General features: G+C 41.2%; 1 protein-coding gene across 3 annotated transcripts in view; it reads left to right on the top strand.

Annotated features, from left to right (window-relative positions):
- Positions 1-14,958, top strand: part of UNC13B (unc-13 homolog B) — a 231,715-nt gene that overhangs the window by 7,671 nt on the left and 209,086 nt on the right. For 2 of the 3 annotated variants that reach the window (XM_081237787.1, XM_081237784.1), the window contains exon 1: positions 5,872-6,190. The exons of the other annotated variant lie outside the window; for it this stretch is intronic. In XM_081237787.1, the coding sequence (XP_081093913.1) occupies positions 6,169-6,190 (22 nt within the window). In that variant the 5' untranslated portion in view covers positions 5,872-6,168. Of the gene's footprint in view, positions 1-5,871; positions 6,191-14,958 lie in introns of those variants that run through there. 3 annotated transcript variants of the gene reach the window in all.

The raw sequence follows: 14,958 nt of genomic DNA on the forward strand, positions 1-14,958 counted from the left end.
CCATGTTGGAGAGGTCCACATGACAAGGAACTTAGAGCACCCAATAGCCAAGAAGGAACTGAGGCTCTCAGTTTAAGAGCCCGGGAGAAGTTGAGACCTGCCAACAATCATATGAGTGAGATTGGAAATGGATCCTTTTGCAGTCAGGCTGAAACTTTGCTTGCAGTCTGTAAGAAACCTTGAACCAGAGCATCTAATTAAGCCATACCCAGATTCCTGACCCATAGAAACTGAGATAATATTGAAATAATTTCTTTAATTGACAAAGATTTTTTAAATGTTACTGTTCAGTGTTACAGAGTACATATGAGTATATCACTCCCAGGTTGCTGATGGGAAACATGCTTGTACAGACTTTTTTTTTTTTTTTTTTTTTTTTTTGCGGTACGCTGGCCTCTCACTGTTATGGCCTCTCCCATTGCGGAGCACAGGCTCCGGACGCGCAGGCTCAGCGGCCATGGCTCACGGGCCCAGCCACTTCGCAGCATGCGGGATCTTCCCGGACCGGGGCACGAACCCGTGTCCCCTGCACCGGCAGGCGGACTCTCAACCACTGCGCCACCAGGGAAGCCCACTTGTACAGACTTTTTTTTTTCTTTATTTTTCCTTCTGCTTTATAACAAATTTAATCAGTTATACATATACATATGTTCCCATATCCCCTCCCTTTTGCATCTCCCTCCCACCCTCCTTATCCCACCCCTCCAGGCGGTCACAAAGCACCGAGCTGATCTCCCTGTGCTATGCGGCTGCTTCCCACTATCTATCTATCTTACCTTTGGTACTGTATATATGTCCATGCCTCTCTTTCGCTTTGTCCCAGCTTACCCTTCCCCCTCCCCATATCCTCAAGTCCATTCTCTAGTAGGTCTGTGTCTTTATTCCTGTCTTACCCCTATGTTCTTCATGACATTTTTTTTCTTAAATTCCATATATATGTGTCAGCATACAGTATTTGTCTTCTCTTTCTGACTTACTTCACTCTGTATGACAGACTCTAGGTCCATCCACCGCATTACAAATAGCTCAATTTTGTTTCTTTCTATGGCTGAGTAATATTCCATTGTATATATGTGCCACATCTTCTTTATCCATTCATTGGATGATGGACGCTTAGGTTGTTTCTGTCTCCGGGCTATTGTAAATAGGGCTGCTATGAACATTTTGGTACATGACTCTTTTTGAATTATGGTTTTCTCAGGGTATATGCCCAGTAGTGGGATTGCTGGGTCATATGGTAGTTCTATTTGTAGTTTTTTAAGGAACCTCCATACCGTTCTCCATAGTGGCTGTACCAATTCACATTCCCACCAGCAGTGCAAGAGGGTTCCCTTTTTTCCACACCCTCTCCAGCATTTATTGGTTCTAGATTTTTTGATGATGGCCATTCTGACTGGTGTGAGATGATATCTCATTGTAGTTTTGATTTGCATTTCTCTAATGAGTAAAGATGTTGAGCATCCTTTCATGTGTTTGTTGGCAGTCTGTATATCTTCTGTGGAGAAATGTCTATTTAGGTCTTCTGCCCATTTTTGGATTGGGTTGTTTGTTTTTTTTGTTATTGAGCTGAATGAGCTGCTTATAAATTTTGGAGATTAATCCTTTGTCAGTTGCTTCATTTGCAAATATTTTCTCCCATTCTGAGGGTTGTCTTTTGGTCTTGTTTATGGTTTCCTTTGCTGTGCCAAAGCTTTCAAGTTTCATTAGGTCCCATTTGTTTATTTTTGTTTTTATTTCCGTTTCTCTAGGAGGTGGGTCAAAAAGGATCTTTCTGTGATTTATGTCATAGAGTGTTCTGCCCATGTTTTCCTCTAAGAGTTTGATAGTGTCTGGACTTACATTTAGGTCTTTAATCCATTTTGAGCTTATTTTTGTGTATGGTGTTAGGGAGTGATCTAATCTCATACTTTTACATGTCCCTGTCCAGTTTTCCCAGCACCACTTATTGAAGAGTCTGTCCTTTCTCCACTGTACATTCCTGCCTCCTTTATCAAAGATAAGGTGACCGTATGTGCGTGGGTTTATCTCTGGGCTTTCTCTCCTGTTCCATTGATCTATCTTTCTGTTTTTGTGACAGTACCATACTGTCTTGATTACTGTAGCTTTGTAGTATAGTCTGAAGTTAGGGAGCCTGATTCCTCCAGCTCCATTTTTCGTTCTCAAGATTGCTTTGGGGCTTCCGTGGTGGCGCAGTGGTTGAGAGTCCGCCTGCCGATGCAGGGGACAGGGGTTCGTGCCCTGGTCCGGGAAGATCCCACATACCGCGGAGTGGCTGGGCCCGTGAGCCATGGCCGCTGAGCCTGCGCATCCGGAGCCTGTGCTCCGCAACGGGAGAGGCCACGACAGTGAGAGGCCCGCGTACCGCAAAAAAAAAAAAAAAAAAAAAAAAAAAAGATTGCTTTGGCTATTCGGGGTCTTTTGTGTTTCCACACAAATTGTGAAATTTTTTATTCTAGTTCCGTGAAAAATGCCAGTGGTAGTTTGATAGGAATTGCATTGAATCTGTAGATTGCTTTGGGTAGTAGAGTCATTTTCACAATGTTGATTCTTCCAATCCAAGAACATGGTACATCTCTCCATCTATTTGTATCATCTTTAATTTCTTTCATCAGTGTCTTATAATTTTCTGCATACAGGTCCTTTGTCTCCTTAGGTAGGTTTATTCCTAGATATTTTATTCTTTTGTTGCAGTGGTAAATGGGAGTGTTTCCTTGATTTCACTTTCAGATTTTTCATCATTAGTGTATAGGAATGCCAGAGATTTCTGTGCATTAATTTTGTATCCTGCTACTTTACCAAATTCATTGATTAGCTCTAGTAGTTTTCTGGTAGCATCTTTAGGATTCTCTATATATAGTATCATGTCATCTGCAAACAGTGACAGCTTTACTTCTTCTTTTCCGATTTGGATTCCTTTTATTTCCTTTTCTTCTCTGATTGCTGTGGCTAAAACTTCCAAAACTATGTTGAATAAGAGTGGTGAGAGTGGGCAACCTTGTCTTGTTCCTGATCTTAGTGGAAATGGTTTCAGTTTTACACCATTGAGGACGATGCTGGCTGTGGGTTTGTCATATATGGCCTTTATTATGTTGAGGAAAGTTCCCTCTATGCCTACTTTCTGCAGGGTTTTTATCATAAATGGGTGTTGAATTTTGTCGAAAGCTTTCTCTGCATCTATTGAGATTATCATATGGTTTTTCTCCTTCAATTTGTTAATATGGTGTATCACGTTGATTGATTTGCGTATATTGAAGAACCCTTGCATTCCTGGAATAAACCCCACTTGATCATGGTGTATGTACAGACTTTTTGAAGTCAACATGGTATATATATCTCGAGCACTAAAAAAAAAAAAAAAAAAGCTAAAAATTTTTTTTAAATTAAAAAAAATTTTTTTTATTGAACTATAATTGATTTACAGTGTTGTGTTAATGACTGTTGTACAGCAAAGTGATTCAGTTATACATACATATACATTCTTTTTTAAAATATTCTTTTCCATTAGGGTTTATCATAGGCTATTGAATATAGTTCTCTGTGCTATACAGTAGGACCTTGTTGTTCAGAAAGTGTGAGATAATAAATGTTGTTTTAAAGCACTAAATTCTTGGGTAATTTGTTACATGACAATAGGTAATATACCAGGTGAATCTGATTGGTTTCAAAGTTCATGCTCTTCACAATTTTATTAGGTTGTTTCCCACTACTCTATACTGTTTCCAAGTGAGGTTGACTTTCCATCCTTTCTTGGATGGCCTCTGCATCCCCTAGGAGAATCCCTGGTTCCATAAGAGGTTTGTTTTTTGTTGTCTCCATTCTTAGTTCCAGAATGCAGAAGTTTAACACCTTTTTAGTCCCTTGCTCTTGAGGTTAGGACAGCTGGGCTAAATAGCTAGATATTTCAACCTCCAGCAGCCCAGAGAATGCCCATTGTTTTTAGGGTCAGGCATCTTCGTTAACTAGCTTGGCTCGGCTGCCCTGCTCAAAATCTTTCTCAGGGTATTTCTCCGAATTTGGACAAACACTGCATAGGCGTTCTCCAGGCTCCTACTTATATCATTTGGAGTGTCACTCTCTCCAAATGCTATATTCCAGTGAGAGGAGTCATATGCTAACTAGGCTTGTTTTTGGAGGGCAAAGACGGCGTTACATTAATATAGACCCTCCCTGGGTCTGACAGGCAGAATCCAACTGGGCCAAGGGCTTGCAAACATGGAAACTTGAGCTGATCTAATGAGAACTTAGAAAGTACCTAGTCTAATGGTGCTCAACCCTGGCATCGCATTAGAATAATCTGGGGAGCTTTTAAAAGGTAGGATGCCTGAGCTCTACCGCAAACCAATTAAATCCAAATTTTGGGGTGGATGAGGTGTTGGATCTGTACATGATATTATGTGCATTCCTGTTTTCTGCTCTGGTCTTTTTCACTTCCTCGCATATATGTACATCATCGTGCCAGAAGTCCTCAGTTTAAAATGGCTATCTTCTCTCCATCCTTCATTCAATAAATATTTACGGGGCTTCCCTGGTGGCGCAGTGGTTGAGAGTCCGCCTGCCGATGCAGGGGACACGGGTTCGTGCCCCGGTCCGGGAGGTTCCCACGTGCTGCAGAGCGGCTGGGCCTGTGAGCCATGGCCTCTGGGCCTGCGCGTCCGGAGCCTGTGCTCCGCAGCGGGAGAGGCCACAGCAGTGAGAGGCCCGCGTACCGCAAAAAAAAAACAAACAAAAAGAACTCCCAAACATTTACGGACTGATTACTATACACTAGGCACTATATATTATATACTATATTCAGACATTGGAAATACAATGGAGACCATGAAAAAAGGTCTAGATGAGAAATGAGGTCTCCAGACAGCTTCCTTTAGGCTGTCTTTTTTTTTTTTTTTAAGGAGGGTGAGGTATTTGTTTAAAGTTTATTATTATTTAAAAAAAATTAACTATAGCCCATTCTTTGAAAAATTTTTATTTATTTATTATTATTATTTTTATCTTTGGCTGCTTTGGGTCTTCGTTGCTGCACGTGGGCTTTCTCTAGCTGCGGTGAGCCGGGGCTACTCTTCCTTGTGGTGCGTGGGCTCTAGGTGTGCAGGCTTCAGTAGCTGTGGCACGTGGGCTCAGTAGTTGTGGCTCCGGGGCTCTAGAGCGCAGGCTCAGTAGTTGCGGTGCAGGGGCTTAGTTGCTCCGTGGCATGTGTGATCTTCCCGGGCCAGGGCTCGAACCCGTGTCCCCTGCATTGGCAGGCAGATCCTTAAGCACTGCGCCACCAGGGAAGCACAGTAGCCCATTCTTTATTGAGGTATAGTTGACATATAACATTATATTAGTTTCAGGTGTACAACATAATGATTTGATATTTGTATACACTGCAAAATGATCACCACAATAAGTCTAGTTACCATCCATCACCATACAAAGTTACAAAAGCTTTTTTTTCTTGTTAACGTCCATTTTTAAAAATTGAAGTATAGTTGATTTACAATATTATGTTAGTTTCAGGTATACAGCAAAGTGTGGTACGATCTTTTTAAATTGTTACAGTAAGCTGCAAGGGATAGACTCAGAAGGAAGTCCGATAGAAATTCTCAATGAAAAGAATCTGTTCTTGGGTGGAAGCCCCGCCCACGTGAGAGGGGCAGAAGGCTTCAATTCCCGCCCCACACTGGTGTCGGGGAAGCCCGCCCCTCTCTGCAGTAAGCCTAGTTAGCGTGCGGAGCTGCCTTCATTCTTTCACTAAGAAAAGCGGAAGGGGACCCCACCTCCTACGTACCCGTGAAGGGGCGGGGTCGGCGGACTGGGCGTGAGTTGATTGGCTGGGAGGCGGGGCGCAACGGGTTGGCTCTGTCCCGGCGCTCTCCTGGATCCCGGCTGGAGTGAGGGGAGGGTGTCCCGGTAGCTCTTGCCTCTCAGCGATGGCGCCGCGGTGCCGCGCCCAGTCTCCCGCCTGCCGGCCGGTACTCACCACTATCGGGAGCCCGCTCAGACGGTGAAGATTGGAGCGGGTCCGAGGGAGCGGCGGGAGGCTGCCTGCGAAGGGGACCATGAGGAGCGGCGAGACCCGTGGGGTCGATAGCGGCAACAGCTGCTGCACCTGCTGAGAGGAAAGAGGGAGCGGCCCGGCGCGGCGGCAGGGCTGGGACGCGGCGGAGGCTCGCCGGCGCCTCGGCCATGTCGTTGCTCTGTGTGCGCGGTGAGTGCGCGGACCGGGGTGCAAGGGCGGACGTCGCCCTGGGGTCTCCACGGGCTTCCAGTGGGCGTCGGGTTACCACCTTTTCCAAACTTTACGTCCCATCCGTGCCTCGGGGAACCATTATGTTAACTCATTTTTGAACATTTAAAGAGTTCTTTCCATTCTCTCTTGTTTTTCCTCATGCTCCTGTGAGGGACTGTTAGCTCTCCGTTCCGGTGGCCATGTGACAGTGTTGTTGGCTGGCAGGCCCAGATCCTATTAAACAGTGTCTGGTGCTCTCCTCTAACGAGAGTGGACGAGCTAGGGACCGTGGATAGTTGGTGTCTGTTCATAGCGGGCAGCCCCCTATTCTTTTCTTCCTTCTCCCTGCACCGTAAAACCTCAGTCGGCTCAGTAGCAGGTTCTTTTTAATCACGCTTTGAACGTGTAGTGGTACAGCTGTCACATCCCTTCTTCCAGCGTATTTCTTGGCTTGCACCCATCTATTGCTTGTCTTTGTCCCCTGCTCCTCCTGTGGGTTCTAGGCTAAGAATGTGCTCATATTCGACTTGGAAAGGTGTGTCGGCTTCTCTCCTTTCGGAGCAGAGCATAAGAAGTATGATTTATTTATTTACTTCTATCACAGTAACTGAAGGTGAAGTCCTTTATTGCTTTTCCACTGACCCACCTAAGAAAATATTTTAAGGCGAGAGCTTTGGGGTTTAAGATGAGGCAAGGTGCATGGACTAAGCTCCATGAGGGTAGAGACTGTTTCTTAATGGTTTTTGTATTCCGGGTGCCTGACGTAGTAGAAGCTCAATGCTGGTTTTGAATGAATGCAGGGACTGTGATTTTAGAGATTATCTGATCAGAAAAAGCAGGGTTTGGATTACCCATTGAATTTGATCTTGGGAAATTCAAGTTACAGCCTATCATATCTGTGTTGAGCTAGGTGGAATAAGGTGGCTTCGTTGTGAGTGAGAGAATTTATCCACAAGAACCTTTTCCTGGCACCTTTTACTGGGTAGAGTTCATGTTTCTTTTGGCTCTGTGGATTAGAAGCATTGTTGTTTGTGATCTCTGTTAAGCGTTTCCCCCAGCTTCTGGCAAATGGAACTGATCTCCTCTCTTCCCTTCCACTGTTGTTAAATCTGCTTTAACCCAAAATGGATTTGGCTCTTTCCAGGGATTATGAGATACACAGAAATTTTCTTCTTTCATGGTTGATTTTTCATTAATGAGAATTTTGCTTTGCTTTTAGTAAGACATTTTCTCTCAGCAGCTGGGAATCTATTTATTCCTTTAGATCCCTGCTGTTGAGTAGCAGGATTTGGGAGAGGTTGGGTTTTGCAATGTCTATTGGACAGTTTAAATCTCTACTGCCACACTATATTACAGAAGTAGCCCTTATGAAAGATTCTTCAGGCAGGAGCATTATTGAACCAGAAATTCCTATTTAATCGAATTTAAACTTTAGAGAAGGAGCTGCTGCTGTTTTCATTTGTTCTAATATCAGGAAGCTTTCATTTTCTAGAAATTCTGTTTAGCCAACTAAACTCTTTCTCTTTAATGTTATATTAGTCATATTTCTCCTTTTGAACCTGGAGGATTGGAGACCAGCAGGTCATTGTCTTTTGAATGTAGATCCTGAAGATTATTAATTATGGAAACAAGTGGCTACCTTGTACAGAAGTAGTCATGTTAAATGGCAAGGTATTCATGCTGGGGAAACTTACAGAAATGGATCAAAATAAATCTTTTTATTTAAAAATTTTTTTGTTATTTATTATTATTATTTTTAATGGATCTTTATTGGAGTATAATTGCTTCACAATACTGTGTTAGTTTTTGTTGTACAAGAAAGTGAATCAGCCATATGCATACATATGTCCCCATATCCCCTCCCTCTAGAGCCTCCCTCCCTTCCTCCCTATCCCACCCCTCTAGGTCATCACAAAGCACTGAGCTGAAAAATATATCTTTTTAAAGTGACATTCCTTGTATTATATTTTGGCAGTTAGGAATGTTGTTTATATTCAGAAAGAAACCTGTGTAATGACATTATATAACAACTCAATTTCAGTTCATCTTGGAGTAGAATTGAATTAGAAACTTTTTCCATGTAGTCAAAGACATACTGTGTTCTTGGATTGGAAGAATCAATATTCTTAAAATGACCATACTACCCAAGGCAATCTACAGATTCAATGCAATCCCTATCAAATTACCAATGGCAGTTGTCACAGAACTAGAACAAAAAAACCTTAAAATTTGTATGGAGACAGAAAAGACCCCAAATAACCAAAACAATTTTGAGAAAGAAGAACAGAGCTGGAGGAATCATGCTCCCTGACTTCAGGCTATACTACAGAGCTACAGTAATCAAAACAGTATGGTACTGGCACGAAAACAGACATATAGATCAATGGAACAGGATAGAAAGCCCAGAAATAAGCTCACACACCTATGGTCAATTAATCTACAACAAAGGAGGCAAAAATATACAATGGAGAAAAGACAGTCTCTTCAATAAGTGGTGCTGGGAAAACTGGACAGCTACATGTAAAAGAATGAAATTCGAACATTCTTTAACACCGTATAGAAAAATAAACTCAAAATGGATTAAAGACCTAAATGTAAGACTGATACTATAAAACTCTTAGAGGAGAACATAGGCAGAAGACTCTTTGACATAAATTGCGGCAATATTTTTCTCTAGAGTAATGGAAATAAAAGTAAACAACAAATGGGACCTAATTAAACTTAAAAGCTTTTGCACAGCAAAGGAAACCATAAACAAAATGAAAAGAAAACCCACAGAATGGGAGAAAATATTTGCAAACGATGTGACTGACAATACCTTAATTTCCAAATTATACAAACAGCGCATACAACTCAATAACAAAAAACCAAACAACCCAATCAGAAAATGGGCAGAAGACCTAAACAGATATTTCTCCAAAGAAGCTATACAGGTGGAAAATAGGCACATGAAAAGATGCTCAGCATTGCTAATTATCAGAGAAATGCAAATCAAAACTACAATGATAGGGCTTCCCTGGTGGCGCAGTGGTTGAGGATCCACCTGCCAATTCAGGGGACACGGGTTCAAGCCCTGGTCCAGGAAGATCCTACATGCCGCGGAACAACTAAGCCTGTGAGCTACAAGGCACAACTACTGAGGCCTGCATGCCTAGAGCCATCGAGGCACAACTACTGAGGCCTGCATGCCTAGAGCCCATGCTCTGCAACAAGAGGAGCCACCGCAATAAGAAGCCCGTGCACCACAATGAAGAGTAACCCCCGCTCGCCACAACTAGAGAGAAGCCCACATGCAGCAACAAAGGCCCAACGCAGCCAAAAATAGAAATCAATCAATCAATCAAAAAAAAAAAGAACCGGCAATGATGTATCAACTCCCACTAGTCAGAATGGCCATCATTAAAGAGTCCACAAACAATAAATGCTGGAAAAGGTGTGGAGAAAAGGAAACCCTCCTACATTGTTGCTGGAAATGTAAATTGGTGCAGCCACTGTGGAAAACAGTATGGAGGTTCCTTAAAAAAACTAAAAATAGAGTTACCATATGATCCTGCAATCCCACTCCTGGGCGTATGTCTGGAGAAAACTCTAATTCAAAGAGATACATGCACCCCAGTGTTCATAGCAGCACTATTTACAATTGTCAAGACATGGAAGCAACCTAAATGTCCATCGACAGATGAATGGATAAAGAAGGTGTGAGATATATATGTATACACACACACATGCACGCACACACACACACACACACACACAGAATATGGAATATTACTCAGCCATGAAAAAGAATGAAATAATGGCATTTGCAGCATGGATGGACCTAGAGATTATCATATTAAGTGAAGTAAATCAGAGAAAGACAAATACTATATGATATCACTTATTTGTGGAATCTAAAAAAATGATACAAATGAACTTACAAAACAAATAGACTCACAGACATAGAAAACAATTTATGGTTACCAAAGGGGATTGGGGGAGAGAGATAAATTAGGAATTTGGGATTAACATATACACACTACTATATATAAAATAAATAAACAACAAGGACCTATTGTATAGCATGGGAAAGTATACTCAATATCTCATAATAACCTATAATGGAAAAGAGATCTGAAAAAGAATACATATATATTATAACTGAATCACTTTGCTGTACACTTGTAACTAACACAACATTGTAAATTATACCTCAATTTAGAAAAAAAATTTCAAACAGTATTTAACCTGATGTAGAATTTGGCAAACTGGTATTGATTTAATTATCTCCAGATATCTCAATCAAGAAGTCAGTTTCTTGGTCTAACCCTTTAATCATGCCTATTCCCTGCAGGTTAAGGGCTCTCAATAGTCTGACTCCAGTCCTCCTTTTGGTCCTATGTTCTTGCCTATCCTTATTAGCACTAACTTGACTCATTCCTGCCTTGGCAGTGTTCCACATTTATACTCTTTGAAATAGTCTTTTCATGTTTTCTGCTTATCAAAAATGTATTCTTGGGCTTCTCTGGTGGCGCAGTGGTTGAGAGTCTGCCTGCCTCTGCAGGGGACACAGGTTCGTGCCCCAGTCTGGGAAGATCCCACATGCCGCGGAGCGGCTGGGCCTGTGAGCCATGGCCGCTGAACCTGCGCGTCCGGAGCCTGTGCTCCGCAACGGGAGAGGCCACAACAGTGAGAGGCCCGCGTACCGCAAAAAAAAAAAAAAAGTATTCTTCCTTTCCCAGCTTACAGTCTACTTTTGTTGTTGAAAATGTCCTCAGTTCCTCAGTCCACAGTGATCTTTCTCCTTTACACTCTTTAAACTCTTAAATGCCTTAAAACATAAATTACTTATGGTCTGAACAGTGCCACTAAATTGACAATGAATTGTATACCGCCTAGCAACTAGTCTGTTCTGTGCTCATGGTGACCCAAACAAAGGAGATAAAAGCACTAGTCAGATCAGTTCTGGAATTTTGTGTTCAGTCAGGGTATTTGATTCTAAGAGGCACACTGAGAAACTGGAATTTCTTCAGAGAAGAATAATTAGAATAATGGTGTAGAAACCATTTGAGGAATTGAGAGGTTTAGTTCTTGAGAAGATTTAAGAGGGGGGAGGATCATAATAGTAAATGAAAATTGTCTAAACTATTGCTCCAAGGGACAGAACTAGGACAAGTTGACCAGTGAAAATGATAGGAAATTATATTTTAGCTTAACATAAGGAAGAACTTTAACAGAGTTGTTCTTAACTAATGGCATGGACTACTTTTGAGGATTTTTTATTTTTTTTTATTTTTTTTTTATTTTTTCTGTACGTGGGCCTCTCACTGTTGTGGCCTCTCCCGTTGCGGAGCACAGGCTCTGGACGCTCAGGTTCAGTAGCCATGGCTCACGGGCCCAGCCGCTCCGCGGCATGTGGGATCTTCCCGGACCGGGGCACGAACCTGTGTCCCCTGCATCAGCAGGCGGACTCTCAACCACTGCGCCACCAGGGAAGCCCTTTTGAGGATTTTTTGACATAGGATACTTTAAGCAGAGACTGAATGAGTGGTAAAAGGAATTTTGACGTTGAGTGGGAGGTTAGACTTGAATTTTAAAAAACGCCCTTTTATAGAATTCACTTAGTCTTTCTTCAAACATTTGGCACAGCTTTCTTCACAATACTGATATCTTTTTGCTTCCATAGGAGCCAGTACCACATAAGCAACTCCAGTAAATTAAATCAATGATTTTCTTTAACTTTTGTTGTCTTGGTGTTCATGACTATTTTCTCCAAACAAATAAGCATTTTGAGAATTGAGTCTTTCCATATTTCTTTGTAATTGCTACAGTATTTATAACTGAGCGCTGGATTTCTCTCCCTAATTTGAACCAGAAGTGACTACACTTGACTTGTTAAAAAATCAAAAACAAGATAATAGTCTTGGAGGTATAAAAAGCAATATATGCTAATATATTGTTAATCATAGAAAATTGAGAAAATGCAGAAAAGTGTAAAAAGGAGAATAAAAATCATCATGGTCCTACCACCCACTCAACACCATTGTTAAGTTTTTTGTTCATTGCTTTCATTGTTTTGTTTTTATTGTAGAGATAATATATATGCATGATAAGAAATTCAAAAAATTTAGGATGTGAAATGAAAGGAAAAACTTCTCCTGTCTCCATTCCCTATTCTTACTCCCCAGAGGTAGCTACTGTTTACTCTTTCTTGGCCTTCATAGAAATTTTCATTAGGTATGAGTATATAGATTCTACAGTTGGAGGTATACAATATTTTTCAACTTTTTAAAAAGCTTAATGATATATTTTCCTATAAGCTTTTTTAAAAAAGATTTATTATTTATTTATTTTATTTATTTTTGGCTGCATTAGGTCTTAGTTGCGGCACACGGGCTCTTCCTTGGGGCACGTGGGCTTCTCTCTAGTTGTGGCGTGCAGGCTCCAGGTCCCGTGGGCTCTGTAGTTTACAGCACTCAGGCTCTCCAGTTGAGGCACGTGAGCTCAGTAGTTGTGGCGCGAGGGCTTAGTTGCCCCGTGGCATGTGGGATCTCAGTTCCCCGACCAGGGATGGAACCTGTGTTCCTTGCATTGTAAGGTGGATTCTTTACCCTTGGACCATGAGGGGGGTCCCTCCTATCAGCTTATGTGAGTTTATTTTTTTTTTTTTTTTTTTTTTTTTTTGCTGTATGCGGGCCTCTCACTGTAGTGGCCTCTCCCGTTGCGGAGCACAGGCTCCGGACGCGCAGGCCCAACGGCCATGGCTCACGGGCCCAACCGCTCCGCGGCATGTGGGATCCTCCCAGACCGGGGCACGAACCCGTGTCCCCTGCATCGGCAGGCGGATTCTCAACCACTGCGCCACCAGGGAAGCCCAGCTTATGTGAGTTTAAATCGTTCATTTTAATGGCTATGGAGTACTATTCCCTTATATGAGCATATATAATTTAACCAGTTTCATACTGATGATCAGAATTTTTTTTGCTATTATAAATTTTGCCTTTATAAACAATATAATTTATAATTTTGCTACTATAAACAAAGCTACAATGAACATCCCTATAGATGGTTTTATTATGTTTGGAGATCGCCAATCAGCTTTCCACCTGGTCTTTCTGTGTGATTTGCTCATTGCTATTTTCCTGGCACAATAATTACACTCACCTGGACCCATTAGCAAACCAAGTGCCTCAGCATCTCTCATATCAATAATCCTCTATTAGAAGCAGGTCCTTCACCAGTAGGTAATATTTTATGCCTACCAGAAATACCAAAGACCTCAGCTCTTTTAAGTTTGACCTGTGATTTTCATGTACTTTTCTTGTTTATCTTCTTTGTATTATTTAAAAATTATTTTTTCTATATTGAACATTTATTACTTGTGTTTTTAAAACAGAACAAAGCAATGTCACTAGCGATGAGAACTATACCAAGTCAATGTATGTTGTGACTTGCCCTTAGAAAAGCTTATCATAATTTATCATTACATATCAGCCATCTAACTAACTGAACAGATACTACTGGGAAACTCTTAGGAGGTGAACTCTGATGGACACTCAGGACACCTATTGATTGTGGGTTAATTCTAGCCTGGGGAGACTGCAAAGATATATTTTGATTTACTACCACTCTGGAAAGTAGGAATAGTAATGATTTTAGAGTTTTTAGGTATAAGAACAGGTTGGTCAAGTGCTTTCTTCTCATCTTATTTCTCCAACATTGTCATCTGCCTCAGCTAAATCCTTGCTGCTAGGTTTTCATCCCATCATGGTTCAAGTAGTCCCTGCCCTTACAGGCAGAGTTGCTTCTGGGTGTCTTTTGCTTAGCTATGGCATCAGGAAGTTGATTGTGCCTTGTCTGAGCCAGGCAGAAGGGGGAAAGGACCAATTTCCTCTGCCAAAGATAGTGTCATAAATTGTGTTCTTCCTTATAAGCAGTACATTCTGTAATTTTTTTAGTTTCTAATGGTGGGGTTTCTGGAAGTTGCACTCTAGGCCAACAGACTGAGTGTTTATCCTATTTTACCAGTGCTAGGTATTTCAGATTTTGCTATGTGAGTTTGTTTAAAGTTTGGGCTGTGTATCATTAGTAAATATTTGTTGAGTACCTTCTCTGTGCTTGTTATGTAGTAGATAAGAGCCCAAGCAATCTACATAGGTCTTAAAATATCTCCTTTCTTAGATAAACTCAGAATCCATTAGGATTATTAGGTCTGGTTTGGGATAAGCAGAGTAAGTTAAGTTCCTGCTAGAGCGGGGAAATACTGCACTATTTTTTCTAACTTTTAAAGCAAGATTCTTTAAGTTTGGGAGGTGTTTTATACATACCTTATAGTGGACTGTCTTTAATAAAATTCAGAGAAGATTTGATAGTTGTATATTAAAAATTTTTTAATTGACTTATGACTTACGTATATTAAAATGCACAAATCTTTTTTTGATTAGTCATTCATTTTAATTTTTTAATTTCATTATTTTATTTATTTATAATTTTATTATTTTATTATATTTTTAATATCTTTATTGGACTATAATTGCTTTACAATGGCGTGTTAGTTTCTGCTTTATAACAAAGTGAATCAGCTATACATATTCATATATCCCCATATCTCCTCCCTCTTGCGTCTCCCTCCCACCCTCCCAGTCCCACCCCTCTAGGTGGTCACGAAGCACCGAGCTGATTTCTGTGTACTACATGGCTGCTTCCCACTAGCTATCTGTTTTACATTTGATAGTGTATATATGTCCATGCCACTCTCTCACTTTGTC

Source organism: Mesoplodon bidens (genome assembly GCF_964165515.1).
Source record: "Mesoplodon bidens genome assembly, chromosome: 6".
Taxonomy (NCBI): domain Eukaryota; kingdom Metazoa; phylum Chordata; class Mammalia; order Artiodactyla; family Ziphiidae; genus Mesoplodon; species Mesoplodon bidens.